The 19,739-nt window shown below is 46.9% G+C and overlaps 1 protein-coding gene across 1 annotated transcript in view; it reads right to left on the reverse strand.

Annotated features, from left to right (window-relative positions):
• The window catches only part of SYNDIG1 (synapse differentiation inducing 1), a gene marked incomplete at both ends in the record, with an annotated part of 47,250 nt that extends 32,843 nt beyond the window's left edge, over positions 1–14,407 (reverse strand). The window contains 2 exons of the mRNA XM_080615530.1: positions 5,466–5,603; positions 13,928–14,407. Coding sequence (XP_080471656.1) covers positions 5,466–5,603; positions 13,928–14,407 — 618 coding nt within the window. The remainder of the gene's footprint in view (positions 1–5,465; positions 5,604–13,927) is intronic.
• Between the last annotated feature and the right edge of the window lie 5,332 nt (positions 14,408–19,739).

Raw genomic sequence — 19,739 nt, forward strand, 5'->3', positions numbered from 1 at the left:
TATGTCTAATGAACATGCATGGTCAGGGTAGCACCAGTTGTGTCTGGGATGCCTGGACCACATGCAGGCAGCCCCTGCCAGAGTCTTTGAGTGGACAAAGCAGACAAGGGGTAAAAGCCATCAGCTGGAAGTGAACAGCACAGACGCAACCCATCCAACTGAGGCTGGAGTATAGATGCAAGTCAAAGCACGAGAAATGTCTGTCTGAAGAGCCATATGTAAGTATAAGACAGCTGTCTTGTGGCAGCTAAAATTATGGTGTCATTTGATGATCCTGAAGTGCTTCTCCTTGCAAGCACTGTGTTTCAGCAGGAGTGCACACATATGTGCTCATACAGAGACAGTTTGCAAGCAGAACTGTATGAGCAGTTTGCAAGCAATGTTCACCCCACGTTTCCTCATTGAAAACCTTGTTCTCAATGGTTTCAATCTCTTGCCAAACCTCGGGCCTGCGATCTAACATGCTAGACACAGCTATTCCTGTGTTTGCAAACGTGGCTGGAAGAACTCAGCTCTTTCTTAAGGTGATCACTCAGGAAAAGTACCAGAGAATACAGCTCGTCCCAGTGAGGTGCTAAGCCCCGTGACACAAGGGTCTGAGAGCCATATAGGCACCTAGGGGCGAAGTCATGTCAGCATGGACTGGCTCAGCATTGCTTATGGGACCTGGCCCTTTGTGTGAGCCCCTGGCTTAGTCTCCTCCTCAATAAGACAGATTGGCAAAGCCAGATCTTCCAACACAAGTGAGTGGAGGGGGAGCAATTCCCATCAGCTGAAGAGCTGGCATGTCGAGAAATCATAGAATTCTATGAGTCGGAAGAGTCCTTAAAGATCATCTAGTTCCGACCCCCCTGCAATAATAAATATGAGCTACAGAATCTACATTCACCAGCTATTAAGACTGAAGCAGGCTCAGAGGAGCCCGTAAGTCATGGTATCTGCCATCTACCTTACAACTCTGAGAGGGACACAGCCTGGTGAGTGGTACCTTGCAGGGCTGGGGTTCTCATGTAAGGACAGTGGCCACACTGTCACCCCTTGGCCGTCTCAGCAAGACACTAGCACAGAGCTCTGCTGGGATGATTTCTGCCACAAAAGTCCTCAGCAGCTCCATATGAGCAGGAACTCATTCTGACTTATTTTGACTCATTCCTGACCCAAGAGGATTTAATTGTCTGAAGGTTTTATTCATCACTTTTACATCTCAAGGGCTGCAAAGCTTCTTCAGAAGAGTGCCTGCATGTGCCTGAACTCATAAGCACACACAAAGCTGAAGAACTCAGGAGATCTGCTTTTCAAGTGATCAGCATAGCCAGCTCAAAGCTCTGCATGACTGGCAGCAGAGACAGGGCTGGGTAGTCCCTGAACACCTCCAGTACCCTGCATCCAAGCTATGTGACCCAAAGTGACAGCCCAGCTTCAACTCAGGGATTATGTGATTGGTATCCTGGTCCAAGACATCAAAAAAAAAAAAGGACCTTTTCATGTTATATTTAAGGAGGTTAAAGCTCATCTTCTTTTGACAGCCGGCTCTTTTGTACAAGCGCTACTTAATCCAACAAAGGATGCGGTGCTGAAAAATCAACAACTTCTCTGCAAAATGCAAAAGCCCACTGTCTGTTTCGCTAGCATCACTTCAGCAATGCTGAGCAGCACTCCCTGCAAGTGTACAGTTCAGCCTGTTACTGCGCATAAAACAAGTAAAGAAAAATACTCCAGGCTTCTGGGTTTGCCTATGCCTTTTCATCTTGGGTACAAAGGGATGCAGCATCACCGGTGCAAACATAGGCTCATGGTTGTGGGTGTCAACTTCTTTATAAGCTATGATATTCTGTTTTCTGATGGAGAAAAGTGGGACAGAGAGGAAAAACAAAACAGAGTGGGCTGGTAAAGCATGGAAAGGTCTTAGCAGTGCCAGCAGGCAGTCTGGTTGAGTGTGGCACATCACACTGCCATCCATAGTTTTCCCCGTTGAGATGGGGACTATGAGACACATTTCTAATGAATAATAGAAAGCACTTGGCTGTTATTTCCCTGTCCTTTTCAGTCGTGGCTAGATGTCAAAATGTGATGAAGAAATGCAAAGAAAGAGAAATACATTCATGTATGCGGAGCACATAATCTCTGGTCTCTGATAAAGGTTAAGCTCATACTGTCTACTCCCTCACAGTGGGGGGACAAACATTATTTCTCTCTTCTCCCCAGCGACCACTGAAACATGTCAAAATACAGCTATTTCAAAGCCTCTCTCTGAAAACTGGACAGAAAGTCTCCAAATGTTCCATAAGTTATCATGAAGGAACACAAGCTCCCCCTCTGCCTTGTCATCTATGCCTCACATCAGGATGGAAACCAAAGAAAATCCTTTTACCAGTGTGCAGTCCCCTACTTTTCTTTAAAACCAATCCAAGCAATGGCATTTGGAGTTATGCCCACTCTAGCAACCCATGGGATGTGGCAAAATAATTACAGAGCTATGCATCCTTCAATCATGGTATGAGAGAAGTAATTATGGCATGGAGTAAGTGCAGCAGACAGGGAAGTGCTTGCTCTCGTGTGCTTGGACTCCTATCTGCCCCTGGCAAATCTCACGTGCAGCTGGGGAGAAAAGTGGGTTTGGAGGCTATTTGAGCACCTACGTATGCTGAGAAGTGTCCAGTGGGATTTTTCAGCTGTATTTCTGTGCCAGCCAGACACAGCTCCATGGAGGTTGCACGGAATGATAGAATCCCAGACTGGTTTGAGTTGGAAGGGACCTTAAAGCCCATCCAGTTCCAACCCCCTGCCATGGGCAGGGACACCTTCCACTAGACCAGATTGCTCCAAGCCCCTGTGTCCAACCTGGCCTTGAACACTGCCAGGGATGGGGCAGCCACAGCTTCTCTGGGCACCCTGTGCCAGGGCCTCAGCACCCTCACAGGGAAGAATTTCTTCCTAATGTCTCATCTCAATCTCCCCTCTGTCAGGTTAACAAAGTTAAAGAAATGAAACTTGGGATCAGAAGTTCACGAGGTGATGCCCTGCTCCTGAAATTTGGATATGCCAATGGAAAGGAACTGTTTTTGCTTTCACAAAGTGCATTTCTGAACCCACTGCTCCTCCCTGCTGGCTCAGCTGATGCACATCTTCATTTCCACCGTGCACGCAGACCCTGCACAGCTGCATCTTAGAATCCTAGAATCAGCTGGGCTGGAAAAGACATTTACAATCACCTAGTCGAGCCTTTCCCCCAGCATTGCTAAGTCCACCACTAACCCACATCACTGAGGGCTATAGAAGGATTTGGCCTTAATTTTGGTTTCATTTTTTCCACTGGAAAATGTCAATTTGTTGGGGTTTTGCAGAAGAGCCAGTTTCAGTGAAGGCGTGTGGTTTCTCAGGGTTGTGATGGAACTGCTGGAGGGGAGGCAGGCAGGGAAGTACAGACCCATGTGTCCATGCTGGACTGGGATGAGCAGGGACTTGACCATCTTTCTACAAAAGATTTGGGAAATGAGTTCTCAGCTCCTTCAGCTGTTGTGGACAGAGCTAAGAGGAAAGACCAGAGCAAAGGAGAACTCAGGGGTGGTAGCATTATCATCATCATCAGTTTTTAGAGGGGAGAGGGGAAAAGATTTCTACATCCAACCCATAGCAATAATCAGAAATCAAAACTCCTCAGAAAGAGTCCTTCCTCCTGGCTGGATTTAGCCACAGCTTGTCCTGGTGCATCCAAGGGGTCAACTAACAAAGGTTAATTTGTTATCCCTCAGCCTAGAAAGAGCAAAGCACTTTGCTGACAGCTCCTAGCTTTAGGCAGCCACATTCAGTTCTCCATCAGGCCCTTGCAACCCTAATGATTCTGTGATCGTACTAAAACAAACAACACCCAAGTTTCCATTTTCCAGTGCCTATATCCTCCAGCACAATACCATTATCCTTCCCTGACTACACGTGGCCTTTTCCACCTTCCCTATGCTTCTGTTTTGTGGATTCATAATGTTCCTTGGAATCAGTTCACAGTTAATGCGGACGCCCTGTCCTCCGTACACTGGTTCTCAGCACAATTAGTTTCTCAGCCATACTGCTGTGAAGTACTTAATTACGTTGTTCATTTTGCATTTATTGGACTGTGCCGTGCTTCTCCTGCATTTCTTATGGCAGCCCCCAGACCTCCTGAAGGAACGCTACCACAGGACACAAATGAGCACACTGTTCTCTCCAGCACAGAGCAAACACACTGCTAATGGTGTTTTGTAACGGTGACAAACTCCCAGCCCTTCCTTGGCTGCAGCCCTGGTGAAAAACCCTGCCTAGTCCATGTGTGTGAAGAGACATGGCCATGATGGTTTACTTTCCACTGTCATCGTCATCAGACAAATCCCTTGAACCAAGCTTGAGAAATCAATAGCACTCAAACAAGGAAACCTGTTATTTTCCACTGGACAAACTTCAGTTGTCTCAGAAGCTTCCACGTTCAATGCAGACACTTCATTCAAAACAAGAAATAGTGGTGCTGTGTCTTTGATATTGGAGACTAGTATTCCTCATATCTGAAGTGTCGGCTCTTGTCTGACAAAGAAACTATGCTAGTAGATGTTTAGAGCAGACAGGTTAGAAAGGCAGGAGAAAGGGTGAATTATTTCAGTGGAGTACTGACTGTAGTTGGCAATAGGCATTTCTATCACCAGTAGATAGAAATATAAGTGAATGTTCCCTTGCAGTCACTGATGGGACTTCCAGTGTGACTCCGTTTCTGTCACATTACATTATCTGCCATGCTGGGAAACTCAATAATTACTCTGCAAGCACTTCTGAAGACACATTTGTCGGAACAAATGATGGGGCAAGACTTGATGGCTGGTTAGGCACAGGCTGGAAACCTGCAAGCCCGTTTCATGAAGGAAACAAACCAAACCACTGTCACTCCTCTGGTAAAAATATTTCCATATTAAACTTGGACAAGAAGAACAGGCTGAGCGATTTTTACAGGGGGAAAGGAAATGGTTCCAGTTCTTGGAAAGTAAATTAGCTTCTGCAGAACAGAAATTACTTTTCTGCTCCTGGAAGGATATTAGCTGGTTTGCTTTTCTGGATGAGCAGTTCAGGAACCAATAGATTAGCTTCCCAATAGGAAATCCGAGTGTTTGAGATAGCAAAGGTGTTTTCCCCTCAAAAGTCATGTCCACAGAAAATCCATAGCTAGAGACCATATAACCTGACATGGAACCTGACCATCATCAACTAAACCCTAGAATATTTTGTAGATTCCTCCCTCAGCAAAGTATCTCACAAGACAACCCCCACTACCAGAGAGACATACCAAAGTGAGGAACACACGACCCTCTTTATATACCTCCCACTGCCCCAGGGAAAGGATGCCTTGCCCCACATTTGGGGTTTGGTGAACTTCCCTTGCTGGTGCGCAGTGATGGCAACTCCGTGGATACAAAACTCTGCGTTACCAGGAGATGTTTGAACATTACCTCATGAGACAGATAAAAGGCAGCAATCCCCAACGGCCAGAAGCAGCAGAGCATGGAGAACACAGTGAGGCCGAGATGGTCTCTTGGTGGCATCATCAGGAAATTGTCTTCACTTTCGGTGTCACTTGAGTAATCGCTCTGGAATAGCAAGGGAGAGAGAAATAGAGAGGCTCTGGTTAATGGTATCATGATCACTCCTCTGCCATGGGCCAAGGCTGTGATCATCTCCCCAGTCACGCCAGGGCAATGCCTCAACATCAAGACAGGCCTCACCAACTGTGTCACAGCCTCCATCACTATTGAATGAACTTGACGTGTTCTATCTCTTACAACACGATGCCCAATGCTGAGCTTACTGGATAGATCTTCCCTATCCAGAAACCTTTCTGACATTGGGAACCTTTTGACAATTTGGCTACATCATTGGATGTCTTCACTTTGTTCCTAATTCTGGAAGAGCTGCACCTTAACACAAGGAAGTGGTGGCTGCCCAATCCCTGGCAGTGTTCAAGGCCAGGTTGGACAGGGCTCGGAGCAACCTGCTCTAGTGGAAGGTGTCCCTGTCAGTGGCAGGGGGTTGGAACTGGATGAATTTTAAGGTCCCTTCCAACCCAAACCAGTCTGGGATTCTATGACACCAGAGGAGCTGGACATTAGAGGGTCCTCTGAGAAATCAGAATTACTTTCACCAGTTACAGTCAGTTTGGGTTAGATGACCAATCACCAATATGGTCCTTTCATGTTTAACAGTCTCTTTATAGATTTACATGGAACTTTTCACAATTACATCATGATATCACTAACCTGTCTGAAAGCTTTCCACTCTAGCTGAAGTCAGGGAATAGCATAGCTAATGGACTTGTAAGGTTTTGGTGGTGAGCAAGACTAAACAGACAAGCTTTTTCTTTATTTAATGTTAAGTTAAATGAGTTTAAGCAACCTGAAATACCAAACTATTAGGTTTTACTTTTTAGTGGTGTACCTCCAGTGCATCCCCCCACCAAATAACAAGCAATCAAAAGAGAACCTGTATAACCATGCAAAAAAATACCCAGCAAAGAGCATCCTTTTCCTGGCTGAGATATTCTGTTCATTGCTTGAGCAAAGATCCCTCAGAGTTACTCTCCTAAAGAATTTCAGTTACTCCAGACTTTTTACTGAGCTGGTAAAAACACAGTCTAGTTCTCCTCTTTGAACAGAGCTCCTCTAACCTGTCAATCAGACAATACCACCATCTCCATGATGCTAGAACAAGGCAAAATACATCCGGATGCAGCTTCAGTCATGTACGTGACAAGAGACAGCAGCAGTGTCATGGGGTGGTAAGAAACTGCAGCAGCAGCTCAGGGTCCCTTCAGGATGTGGAGAGATTCACCCCTTTTCAGACATGACATCTGGCTCCAGCAGCTTCCACTGCAATAGCACAACACACAATATCTGCAGAAGGCAGCTCCTTTCCACTGCAAGTCAGGCTCTGACTTGGAGACACATCTTTGTGCTGCAACGGCGGGGATGTAACCTCAGGTAGGTGCACAGCCCTCCCCCTGGCCAGGTGAGCTGTGCTCTCTGCAGCCCATGCAAGGTGCTGCTGTGAGAGCACCTTCCTGTGTCCATGGCCCTGCAGCAGACATGACATCTCTCTGAATTACTGAGCATGCAGCAGGGATTTCCTGCTTCCAATGGATCCTTTGTAGCAAAAGCTGTTATTACAGCCACAACCCTCCTCAATCTCCCTGACTACTGCTGCACATCCCTCACCAACACAACTGGAGCTCAGCTGAGAAGACAGCACAGGATAAAGCTAATCTCTGCCTCAGTTTACCCAAAAGCTTTTTGTGTCTGTTACAAGGAAGAGGTGACCTCAGGAGTGCAGGCATGACTGGAGTTGCCAGGAGATGAGGGTCCTCTCCCCAGAGCCTAAATTGTTGCAGAAAGCACACAGCACCCTGCCCAGATGAACGCTGATTACAGTGAATGACAAAGCAAGCAGCCCTTTCCTTTCCCTCCCTCTTTCCTTTCATTTTCGCTTTCCCATCAGGTCCCATCCCTCCTATTCTCCTAGGTAATGTGGGAAAAGGACCTGAAGACAAAGGCCTGTCTCCCCAGAGGTCTAGGTGACACCATCAGAGGTTTCAGGCTTTCACTGCATGACCCAGCTGGAACAGCCCCACACAAGACCTTTGACTGTGTTACTTATACACATTTTTACATGATGCACATCTCTGCACACCTAAAATGCATGAGGCACAGGTGATGTGGGCAGGACATAAACTGCATTTCTGCAGGAACTGTCGATGTGACAAAGGATAAAGAGGAGAAATGAGCTTCCCTGCTCCCAGAGGGCATGGGATTTTGCAGCAGCTGGAATTTGGGAGCTACACAATTCAACAGGAAATCTTGACCTCTGTATTCAAGGGAGCTGCTTCTAATGCTTCCCAAATGACCTGAGCAAGAAGTCAGCCTTGAACGTAACCAGAAACGTGGCCACCCTGGAGACTGGTAGGATGAAGCTCAAACATTGATGGATTTTAGTCCAGGAATTTCACTGATTCCTCCAGCTGATACCAATGCTTCCTCAGCAAGTGAGTGCAGAATAGAGGAGAGAGAGAAGAGGGTATTTAATATGGGATACTGCATCATATAGACACCCTGTTCCAGAAAGAACCATGGCTTGGGAGCAGGAATAACCTGGCACAGAGCATGGCTGTCTGTACACAGTGCTAAATATGGGGTGTGCACTTTGGGCTGTATTTCACGAGAAGGACCACTAGAGCAGAGTGTTCAGTGAAAAGCAAGTTGAAAATAAACCCCCTCTGTGATGCACCACAGGAGGAGCAAATGTGATCCATGGAGAGGAAAGGTGCATCCTGAGTCCAGGTCTGGTACCACCATTTCCCATGTTGGAGAAATCAGGAATTAGAAGGCAAGCACATGCATCATGCCCCAGAGAAGTCTTCTACCCAAGAAGAAAGAAGAGAAGCCAACCTCACTTGTAAGATAAATTTAAGATGCAATTTCACCACAGTCTGTAAGTGCCTGCATGAGTAGATAATTTCTGATCAGAGACAGCTCTTTCATTTGGCAGAAAAGCAGCAGAAACCCCAGCAGCTGAAAGCAGTAGAGATGAAGAGCAGGCACAAGGTGCAGATTTCTAATAGAGATGGTGACGAACGCTTTTCTGCAGTTGTAATGGATTTTCTATTACATGAAGCACTTTCTTAAATCGAGGCTAGCAATCCCTAAAAGCTACGTGCTTTATCCCGATCCAGACATGATGAGTGCACAGAGGCTCTGCAGACAGCCTCCTGTGGGCTGCCTGTGACATACCAGAGGCTGGATTTGATGGTCACATTGTCCCTTACAGTATTAAAACGCCAAGCACACTGGAGAAGTCAGCCAACAAGATCTGCTGTGAACCACCGCTGCCAGTAACCTTTGATAGATATTCAGGAAACAGCCCTCTTGGTATTACTCCCTTTTTCCTTCAAAGCAACCAATTCGGCAACACGCACACACTGCACACAAAACTAATTTCTGGTCAGGCCCTGTGGGATCTGCTTCAAATCCAGATGGTCCAGTGGTCTGATTTGGACAGCCCAACACATGATGCGACTGTAAGATAATACGTGCTCTGTTTCCCTCCACTAAATGCCTGTTTCAGTAATGCAGTTAAACGTGATAACCCTGTTCTGACCAGCGCTCTGCATCCCTTTACTCTTACTGCAAGCAGTGTGAGTTCACTGAAATGCAGCAGACATTGAAGGCAGCAAGCTGGGTCGGAGGTCTCCCACCAAGGGCCGCTGTTTATTACTGCTCTGCCTCAGCACACTTAACTGAGTAGGTGTGCAGCATCTGGCTGAGGCTTACTGAAGAGGCGACATCTCTAAAACCTGTTGCTATACAGAATCTCAGACTGGTTAGGACTTGAAGGACCTTAAAGCTCATCCAGTTCCAACCCCTGCCACAGACAGGGACCCCTTCCACTGGACCAGGTTGCTCCAAGCCCCATCCAACCTGGTCTTGAACACTGCCAGGGATGCGGCAGCCACAGCTTCTCTGGGCACCCTGTGCCAGGGCCTCAGCACCCTCACAGGGAAGAATTTCTGCCTAAGAGCTCATCTCAATCTCCCCTCTGTCATTTTAAACCCATTCTCCCTTGTCCTGTCCCTAAATGCCCTTGTAAAAAGTCCCTCTCCGTTCTTTGCCCTGGTGTTGTATTATTTGTTTATTCTATTTTCCCTATGTATTTCTTTTTACTATTTTGAGTTTTGCAGTTACTCCCTTTCAGTTTCAAAGGTCTTTAAATGATGCATTATCCACTAACCCTGACCTGGTCCAGCTCCTCCTGTTTCCCCAGCTCCCAGCCTGAATTGCCCTGTCAGTTGAGCAGCCAACCTTGCAGAATGGGCTCACAGAGGTCTCTCGTTGCTTGGAAAGCTTTCCATATTTAACCTTGCAAAACCAAAATGTACCAGGGGCAAAAACAAACCCTGGATACAGCTATCCAAGCCCGTTCTTCCTCCTGTCTCCTGGATTTGAACATCTGCCTTGGGATGTTTTCCTGACCCACAGCTGGTCTGCCTATAGCTCAGGGACTGCACTGTATAGCATCAGTCTGAAAGCTCAGGGAAGCGCTGATGGGAAAGGGAATCACTTTAGGCCCTGGCTGCTATTAACAGGATTCATAGGAGGGCACTTGGAGACTGCTGAAGGTGACTTCCCAGCCATTGCTCCCTTCACCTAGGGCTGGCTAATAAAGGTTAATATCCCTTGGCAGGACTCAGTATCTCCAGACTCCAGTGGCTTCTCCTTTAAGGGAGAAAAATAAATCAAGCACAAATTAAGTGTAATCACTCTCGTAACCTCTTAATAATGTACCTGTGCAGAAACCCAGGGACATAAAGTGTGTCCTTTGGGATCAGATCAATGGCCCATTGAGCCCCACGCTCTGCCTCTGACAGCTGCAGCAGCAGGACATGACATAAACCTGGACATTTTGCAGTCCATCCCTTGCACCCACCCCTCAGCACCCACCACTGCTCTGTAGGAGGTATCCTGCGTTCTGCTGAGCATGTCCCATGGGAGAAAATTATGTTCCCAGATCCACAACACATCCTTAGGTGTTCCCTGGCACAGGGTGCCCAGAGAAGCTGTGGCTGCCCCATCCCTGGCAGTGTTCAAGGCCAGGTTGGATGGGGCTTGGAGCAACCTGGTCTAGCAGAAGGTGTCCCTGCCCGTGGCAGGGGTTGGAACTGGATGAGCTTTAAGGTCCCTTCCAACCCAACCCATCCTATGATGGTTCCATGATTTACTGTACCATTTTCTTCAGTTCCCAACGTGCAGAATGGGGAAGATACTGTTTTCCCATCTGCAATGACCAGTGAATTCATTAGTGTAAGACCCTGAAGGGAAATGGCCATACAAGCAAGCACCTAAAGCATGCAAGACCTGCACTAGCCTGCGTCTTTGTCCACGCTGCAGAGCTCTCTGAAAGGGGAACCTCACCATGCTCAGGTCCCCAAGGGAATGTCCAAACATGTTTTCTGAATACCTGCTCCCAGGGGTTGCTGAAGCTACAGGAGCTTGGGTCTTATCAGCACAACGCAAGACAATCGAAGCCTGTGCAAACTGGAAACATCAGGAGAAAGCAGGTACGTTGTGGGGCTCAACATATATAAACACCTCCAGGGCCACCTCTTCATCTTGTGGAAGACACATGACCAGAAAGTGCTTGGGAACACTGGGAAGAGGGGTTAGATGGAAGAGGACATGGCTTAGGAGCTACCTTCTCTCTTTGCATTTTCATGCTCACATCCCAGGGATGAGTTTCACAGCAGCATCCAGCAATTTTTATGGGAATAAAAGAAGGCAGGTTTAATTTGAAAGCACTACGTTTCCTTTCTTCTTTCACTCCCCAGAACATTCTATTTATTTCATTTTCAGAAACTGTTTCAGACATACATCGCTGGGAAAAAAAGAAAAAGGTTTTAAGAGAGTGCTCAGATGTATTCTTTTATGCTCACATATGAATAATTCAATTTGCTGCCATCAATAGCTTGGGTTTCTCTAAATAAGCCATCTATCTAGGGGCTAGGAGGAAAACTAGCAGGAGCGTAATATGACAAATGATGTTTCTGGATAAAAGATGGCACTGCATTTACACATGAACTCTAACAGGAGGGTATTGCAGCCGGTAACTCATGTAATATGTCATTGCCACCACATTTGACAAGTTGTCTGCCCATTAGTTTTGGTGCAAAGAACTCATAAGATATTTATAAGTGTTTCAGAGATACCTAAATAGGAAACCATTTGATTTCAGGGCTGGGCACTAGAGAGAAGTTTAAAGCTTTGACAGAAAGCGCAGCCTTCTGTGCCCAGGCCTGGTAATTGCTGGAGCAAAGTGGGGCTGTTTATGCTAATGAGAGATGTTTCTGAAAGCTTTTTCCCTGCAGACAATTACGATTTTCTCAGGCAGAATAACATTGCACCAGGACCTGAGGAGCACTGCTATTAAAAACCAAATTAAACATGAACAAGTTGCAGCGATTGTGCAGGACCCCTGCTTCAGATCGCAGAATCCCAGACTGGTTTGTGTTGGAAGGGACCTTAAAGCTCATCCAGTTTCAACCCCTGCCACAGGCAGGGACACCTTCCACTAGAGCAGGTTGTTCCAAGCCTCTGTGTCCAACCTGGCCTTGAACACTGCCAGGGATGGGGCAGCCACAGCTTCTCTGGGCACCCTGTGCCAGGGCCTCAGCACCCTCACAGGGAAGAATTTCTTCCTAATGTCTCATCTCAATCTCCCCTCTGTCAGGTTAAAGCCATTCCCCCTTGTCCTGTCCCTACAGGCCCTTGTCAAAAGCCCCTCTCCAGATTTCTCATTGGCCTCTACAGTACCACTTTGAAGAGACACCCAGATCGAGAGCCCTACATTGCAAAGGCACCTAAAAATCCCACCAAGAAAAGGGAAAGGTTTTTGATACAAAATATGTTTTTCCTTTGTCCTGCTTACTTTTCCAGCCCTTTTTAGCCTATTCTCCAACATCTGGCTAAGGAAGGTCTTGCTGGATTTGGATTGACAAGATGGAGATGTATTTTTTTGCTGCCTAAATGTGAGGCTGGATGTGTCAATAACACCATTAGGCAATTCCTGCTGCAGTCACTTGCATCACTACTGCATGAGAGGAACTAGGGCAAAAAGGCAGCAGCTCGGGATTTTGTTTTGATTAAGAAAACGAGGCTTCCCACAGCCAATTTTGAAGTGCTGTAGAAGGGTGTGATTTGAGCAAACACCCTTCACATGCCTCTGAGAGGAACTTTTTGTCTCCCTGCGGAGGCACTGAATGCTGTATTACTGGCACACGCTGGGAAAAACACCTCTCTCTTCCTGCCTTATAAATACAGGGAAAAAAAGAGAATAAAGGAGAAGTCAGGCTCTTGTTGGGTTGCCCCTGTGCTGATCACAGGCGAGACACTGGTATTACAGGAGGTGAAAATGGAAGCTTTAGGACTTGTTATATCTCAATGGAGACAACCCCAGCAGCAAAGAAACACCAGCAAATAGTGTCCTGAGCTCAACCTGGTCATTCGAGCTGAAGCTAAGGCTTTGCTCCCTGCAGCCAAATGGTCTCTGCTAGGTAAGGAGTCTGTGACCAACACTGAATGAAGCAGCATGATGCACACCCTTTATTCCCACATACACAAATCCATGCCGTACTTGGGCAGCCGGTTTCAGCCAACCCCAAAAAGATTTCTTTGGAAGTAAAAACAATGCATCATTTAAGGAAGCATGAAGCTGGTTTCCATAGTCTGCCCATTTGGAGAACAAAATGTGTCTTGCTTTACTGTGAGCAACCAATGATGCATAGGAGCCTAAAAGAAAACACTGCATTTGGGATCTAATGAAGTGCTTCACTCCATCAGCAAATAAAATCTTTTATTTCAGAGATATAGGATTCATTGCAGCTTGAAACCCAAAGACTTCTGATTTTGTGCTCATTCACAGACAGAAATGTTTCATGTTTGATCCATAATGCAAAACTATCTGCTTATGCCTAGCTCAAGGCAGGAGAAAGTAATAGACTATTAAGCTGGAATACTAAGACAAGCTCCATGTACGTGGATGGATGCTCCCGGCCCCAACCTTATACAGCATTTAAGCACATGGGTCACCTTCAGTTTCTGATCAGCCCATTCAGAGACAGGAGGGAAATGCTGGTCTCCATTAGAACCAGTGGGAATTATGCCATTAGTATCCATAAAGTTGGAATTTACCCAACAAGCAAAGATGAGCGACCGCTCACTGTCCTGAAGGAGACAGTGATACAGCTGCTCCCATGCAGACCAGCTTCCAAAGCAGCTGATCCCATGCAGACCAGCTCTTGGAGGCTGCACACTTAACCCCAAACATGTCCTCCTCCCTCCCCAGCCTTCCCCACGTATCCCAAATGACATCTGACCTCTAGCTCCTGGAAATCCTCCTCTTCCTCCACATCATAGGAGAGGGTGTGAATCTTGATGTCATCTGCTGAGAGGTCGATGAACTTGCTGTCTGTGTACTCCAGGCTGTCTTTGGTGGGAGAGCGGTCCTCGATGAAGGTAGTTTCACAGCACTCCGAGCTGATGCTCTCGCCCCACGAGCGCAGCACGTTCTCTGAGTAGAGGATGATGTTGGGCCGGTAGTGAGACTCCACTGTCTGCTGCAGCATGTTGGGGTCCAGGAGCTGCTGCACAGGGTCATTCCTGCCATTCTCCAGGCAGCCCGGAGTGGAAAGACTGCCTGCTCGGTGGCTCTGGTACTGTGGTGTTGGGTACACAGAGACCAGCCCATCTCGGCTCTCTGCCACCAAGTTCCTTGTATTAATTAAACCATTCCTTTTTCCGGCTTCAGTGATCTTATTGTGCATTAGCACACTGTTCTGCTCTACCAAGCCATCCATACTGAGAGGTGTCCGAGGGAGTAGGATGAGTGGTTTATTTTCTCGTACCTTAGAGACAGGTCACACTGGGGCAGTGGCTCCCATTTTCCTGAGGAAGAAAGGAAACAGATATCAAGGTGAGGACAAAGGCAATGAATAATGTATCAAGGCACCCAAATCAGCTTGTCTTCTGTATCACTTCATGAGGTAATGAGTGGAGACTCAGTAGCAGCCTTCCAATATCTAAAGGAGGCCTACAAGGATGTCAGAGAGGGAATCCTCATCAGGGACTGTTGTGACAGGACAAGAGGGAATGGCTTTAACCTGACAGAGGGGAGATTGAGATGAGGCATTAGGAAGAAATTCTTCCCTGTGAGGGTGCTGAGGCCCTGGCACAGGGTGCCCAGAGAAGCTGTGGCTGCCCCATCCCTGGCAGCGTTCAAGGCCAGGTTGGATGGGGCTCAGCTCCCCCTGAGCTGGCTTGAAGAATGTTCAAGGCTCCCATGGGGCACCAACCATCCATCCCACTTGAAGCCAGAGATATTTGGCATGGTCCTGGCATGCCTCAGGAGATAGAAGGGAGCCTACGGTGTTGCTCAGTCCTGCCATAGATCTAAGCATCCATTTGGCTGGTGCTTACCTGCCATGCATTTAAACTAGCCTTGTAAACCAATCTTGCAGACTCTGAGTGACACTTTCCCCTTGGGATGGGGGAAGAAAACATCCAAAATGAGGCAAGGACAGGACAGGGACCATCCTTGCCACACAGAGCTCCTCCAGTAATAGGACAATGCATTGCTCAAGACATCCTCTCCGGAGTCCCACGTAGCAGTGCAGCTTGCACGCCTCAGGGGAGGTCAGCAGAGAGAGATGTGGATAGCAGCAAGCAGTCAAGGAAAATTGTTTTACCCTACAGTCATTCCTGTCTGTAGCTGGCTGTAGCTACCCTACCAGAGTCCGACCCGATGTTCTTAGCTCTGCAAGTGTGTTGCTTAATGGTAAAGAGCTGGTGAGACTCTCATGCCACTTCATTGTAACATCTTAATGGGATCAAAAAAGGAAATAAAATAAGGTGGCATTGATTTTTCCTTTCCAGGTGAAATTCCCAAGTGGCCGTCCATTAGGTTTAAATCAATAGCACCTTGATTGCCAGTGCATTCTGATGCATAGCTCTAACAAGGTCAATTGCTGTCTAGGGAAACTGAGAAACTGTTGAGGCACCCAGAGATCCTTCATCAATATAAAGGCAGGATTAAGAGCGTTGTCAGCCACAAATGAAATTTCACATCCTCAGGGATAAAAGAGAACCTCCCCTGGGATTTTCTCTTCTCAGCCACTGGCTGAAGGGAGTTAAATCAGATTTCCAAGGCCTTTGTAACCAGCTGCTATCTTGGTGTTGGTGGGAGAATTAGACTCAAAGGCTGGACTTCATTTTACCCATTGCAGACACCCAAAGGTGCTTCTTGGGGGAAATTAATTGCAGGGTGTGCAGGACTGGTGGGCTCAGTTTCTCCCTGGAGCAACAATACCCATGTGATATACAGGGTGGGGGTTCCCAGCTCAGTACCAACCTTCAGATGAGTGAAGCCAGGTGAAATGAGTCCCCTGTGTTCAGATGGAGGACAATGGAATGTGGCCATGAGTGATGCTCGGGGGCAAAAGGTAGCACGTGCTTATCCAGTGGCTCAGAGCCTGTATCTTGCCTTCAGGGACTCCTTGGAGGTGGATTCAGCCACCATCCTTTCAGCAAGAGCTTTCACTGACCTGACCCAGGCCAGGTTCACATGCCTGCATTAAGATTGCCCCAATTTCCAGGCCAAACTGCAGCCCAAAGGACGGAGCAGGTAACCTCCCATAGACCACCTGGGGGAAATGGAAGATGCCTTCCCTGCAGGGAGCCAACACTCAGAGCCAAAAGAGTCACTCTCATTACCTAGGACCGCAGTGAGGTTTCAGAATGATGCTGACAGGAAAATGAAACTCATCAGAGACCTTTAAATAAGAGATCTGTTCAGTTTGCTCTGAGATGCAGGGTTAATTTAACGGGTTTGAGTCAGGTTTCATTTGTCCTTGCACAGTTGGGATTTTTCCCCATAAACCACTCACTAGTACCCAGGCTGACCAGAAATAACTCTGCATTTCAGACTTGAGGCTGGAACCAGAAGGGAAAACCAAATTCAAGCTACTGACAAATATATCAAACTTCACTCTAATTTCTGCCTTGGGATTAGACGTTTTTACCCAGGTCTCTGGCATTAAAAGTGAAGCCATTAATTACTATAACCTTCGTTCTTTCCCATTTCTTGCATTTCTCTTCCCTCTCTCTTTCTTATTTTAATAAGAAGTTGCAACCAGTGCCAAGACACTCAGTCTGCAATGCTGTGGTTTATTAAGCTATCACTTGTGCTACAGCAGAGCCCAGCTACAGTAGCTGCAGTGAGAGCTATGCTCTGCTGGGTTCTCTGCAGCCTCCTGCTATGATGACAGGGGCTGACAAACTAATTAAGCAAAGGGTGTGAGGCAGGTAAATGCAAGCTGGAGAGAGGGCAAGGAGTGAACAGCTGAACACTGTGCCCCAGCCAGACAAGGAGCAGAAGCCAGCTTTGCTACTGCCTTCCATCCCCAAACTCCTTTACTCTTCTGTGACCTGGCAGGATGCTGTTGTCCTCCTGCCTCCATGGGGCTCTCCCCTTTACACAGCTCTAGCACAGCCTCAGAGTGCTTCAGCCTCTTGCAGACCCCTGCTAGGTACCAGAAGTCCTGTGTGAACAAGCAATTCAGTTACCTCTGCAATAGCAGGCTGCAGCTGAAACACCCCAGCCCTTCCCTCACGACAGAGCAGGGCATTCATCCAGACAGACCAAACATCATCAGATTTATTGGTAGAGAAACTTGGATACAATGGCAAGCTGTGGTGAGGCTGAAGGCAGGGTCCCCATTCACTACCAAGGCTTATGGCCATACCTACTGCCTTTCACTGCAGTTCTTGCAGAGCATCACCCAGGAGAAAGGGCTCAAAAAGCTCATGTGCCTCTGCATGGGATCCTGGATATAAGCAGAAATCTTCTCCCCATGAAGACAGTCAAGCATTGGAAAAGGTTGCCCAGGAAGGCTGTGCAGTCTCCATCCCTGGAGGTTTTTAAGACCCAACTGGATGAAGCTCTGAGCATCGTGGTGTGACCTCACAGTTAACCCTGTTTTGACCATGAGATTGGACTAGAAACTGCGTGAGGTTCCTTCAGCTTGATTTACGATCCTATGATCCAGCTCCCTCTGCTCCAAAGTGATTCCCACTGTCTTCCATGCTCCCAAGACATTTGCTGCTCCCACATCCTTCTGCCAACCCCTCAGCAACTCAAAACCTAACACCAACACCGCCAGAAGGGACAATAACCACCCTTTGCGGGGCTGTGCCATCAGCAGGAACTGATGCAGCCTCACAAATCCCAGATCCACTGGGCTTGATGCTGGGTCCCCCACTGCCACACATAGAAAGCAGAAGGGAGAAAGCCTCTTGAAGAGCAGACAAGCCAAATGGTGAGAGCTGCAGCCTGATCAAGGGTTGGAGGATGCAGGTTTCCTGGTGCAAGCTTTCAGTTATAAGGGAGTTTTAAATGCACAATGCAATTAACTTCGTCATGGTTTCCTAACATCTAGAAATCGCAACAACACATACGGACCTTTTAATTGACAGAAATCTTCATGCAGTGCATAGATTTGGAGAGCTGATTACAAAGTGAAATGTTTAAGGAAAAGAAGGGGTGAAAAATCCCTTTCTCACTTGTATTTTTCTTCTTTGTTTTAGCTGGGCTCATTAAAGTGGTTTTGGTTTAAGAGAACGTTGCTATTTCAGCAGCTAAAATTCCTTTTGACCTATTAAGTAAACTACAGGGAGTTTCGTAAGGCAATGCAACTAGCTCACACTGGGAGAATTAGGAATGCATGCATTAGTGATAGCTAAATGTTTACTTGCTACGAGTGGAAGTAAGAAGACCTCCGTGCTATTTTAGTATTATCAACATGCAGCAAATCCACTGTGAGATATGGGCCTGTTCTGCCCTGAAAGGAGGGACTCAGGAGCGCAGTGAAGTGGCCAAGGTCACATCAGACACAGTAGCAGAGCTGGAAATAAAATCCAGGTCTCCTGATTGCCTTGTCCAAAGGTGTATTTAAATGTGGAAACAATTACCATATGCATATTAGTTCTGTCTGAATAATTGATTGCTTGATTCAGTAGCTGAACCAAAGAATGGGGGAGGAGAAAGGAGGAATTACCTTGTGTTGACTTAAAACATTATCCCTGCAACAAAATATTTCCTTTTGAGCAGATGGAAGCGTCTCGCCTGAGCCAAAATTAAATGTGGAGTTTCATATATTTATTTTTAATTGAACAAACTGGGGCTTAGTTCAATTTTCCTCAAGTTGCCTCCAATGAAAACCTGACACATTCCGGCTTTTCTAGCAGTCCTCCTTCCTGACTGTTCCAAGAGCCTCAACTCGTGGTTGAGTTCAGCCCAGATTCACAACTTTTTTCATCTGATGACAAAACTGCGCTTTCGAGGTCATAAATAACTGTCCTGACTAACAACACCTGACTGTCATGTAAATAGCTCTAACTGCATCTCCACATCAGCAGGGCCTTTTGAGTCTGATGCACTCTCTCCCGACTTCTCCTTCTCTCCTGGTTGCAGATGTAGACCCTCCACTCTGAGCCTGGCTATCCAGTAGCACATGCAGCACAGGATGCCTTCACACCAGCTTGTATCTCTGTGTCATTTGCAGCACTGTGGTTCAGAGGATCCCCCATACCACAGAACAGGACCATTTGACAACCCCAAATGTATTCAGCCTCATCACACCCCTCTGAGCCCCACCTCCATTGCAGACTGGGGAGATGGAGTTATAAGCAGTGATTCTTGCTTTTAAAAGACCCATCTTTCCTAACAGAAGGCTAAGCTGACCGTCATTCTCCCTCCGTCCATCCCAGAAAGCTGTTCTGTAAAACTCTCTTGATTATGTCCAGCACATTAAAACTAACCTTCAGGAGATAATAAAGAGAGAGACACATAATGAAGTAGCTCAGGTCACTACCTTCAGCAGTGTGGTCAGGTTGAAGGCTCTTTTGCCAACTCGAGGAGCAGAAAATTGTGCTGCCTTTCATTTTTGAAGCAAGTGAATACAGCTGTGCTCTGGGGTGTATAATTGCATCCTTAATTGCTGAGTGTCTCCGTGAGAAAAACTTCTTCCTAAGTGAGCTCCTCAGTCTTCTTGGGTCCTATGCCACAGAGTCTACCTTAGTTGCTGAGGGTCAATCTAGATTTAAGGATCTGGGAAAGACTAAGCTACCACCAAA

This window comes from Psittacula echo (assembly GCF_963264785.1).
Source record: "Psittacula echo genome assembly, chromosome: 4".
In the NCBI taxonomy this organism is placed as follows: Eukaryota; Metazoa; Chordata; class Aves; order Psittaciformes; family Psittacidae; genus Psittacula; species Psittacula echo.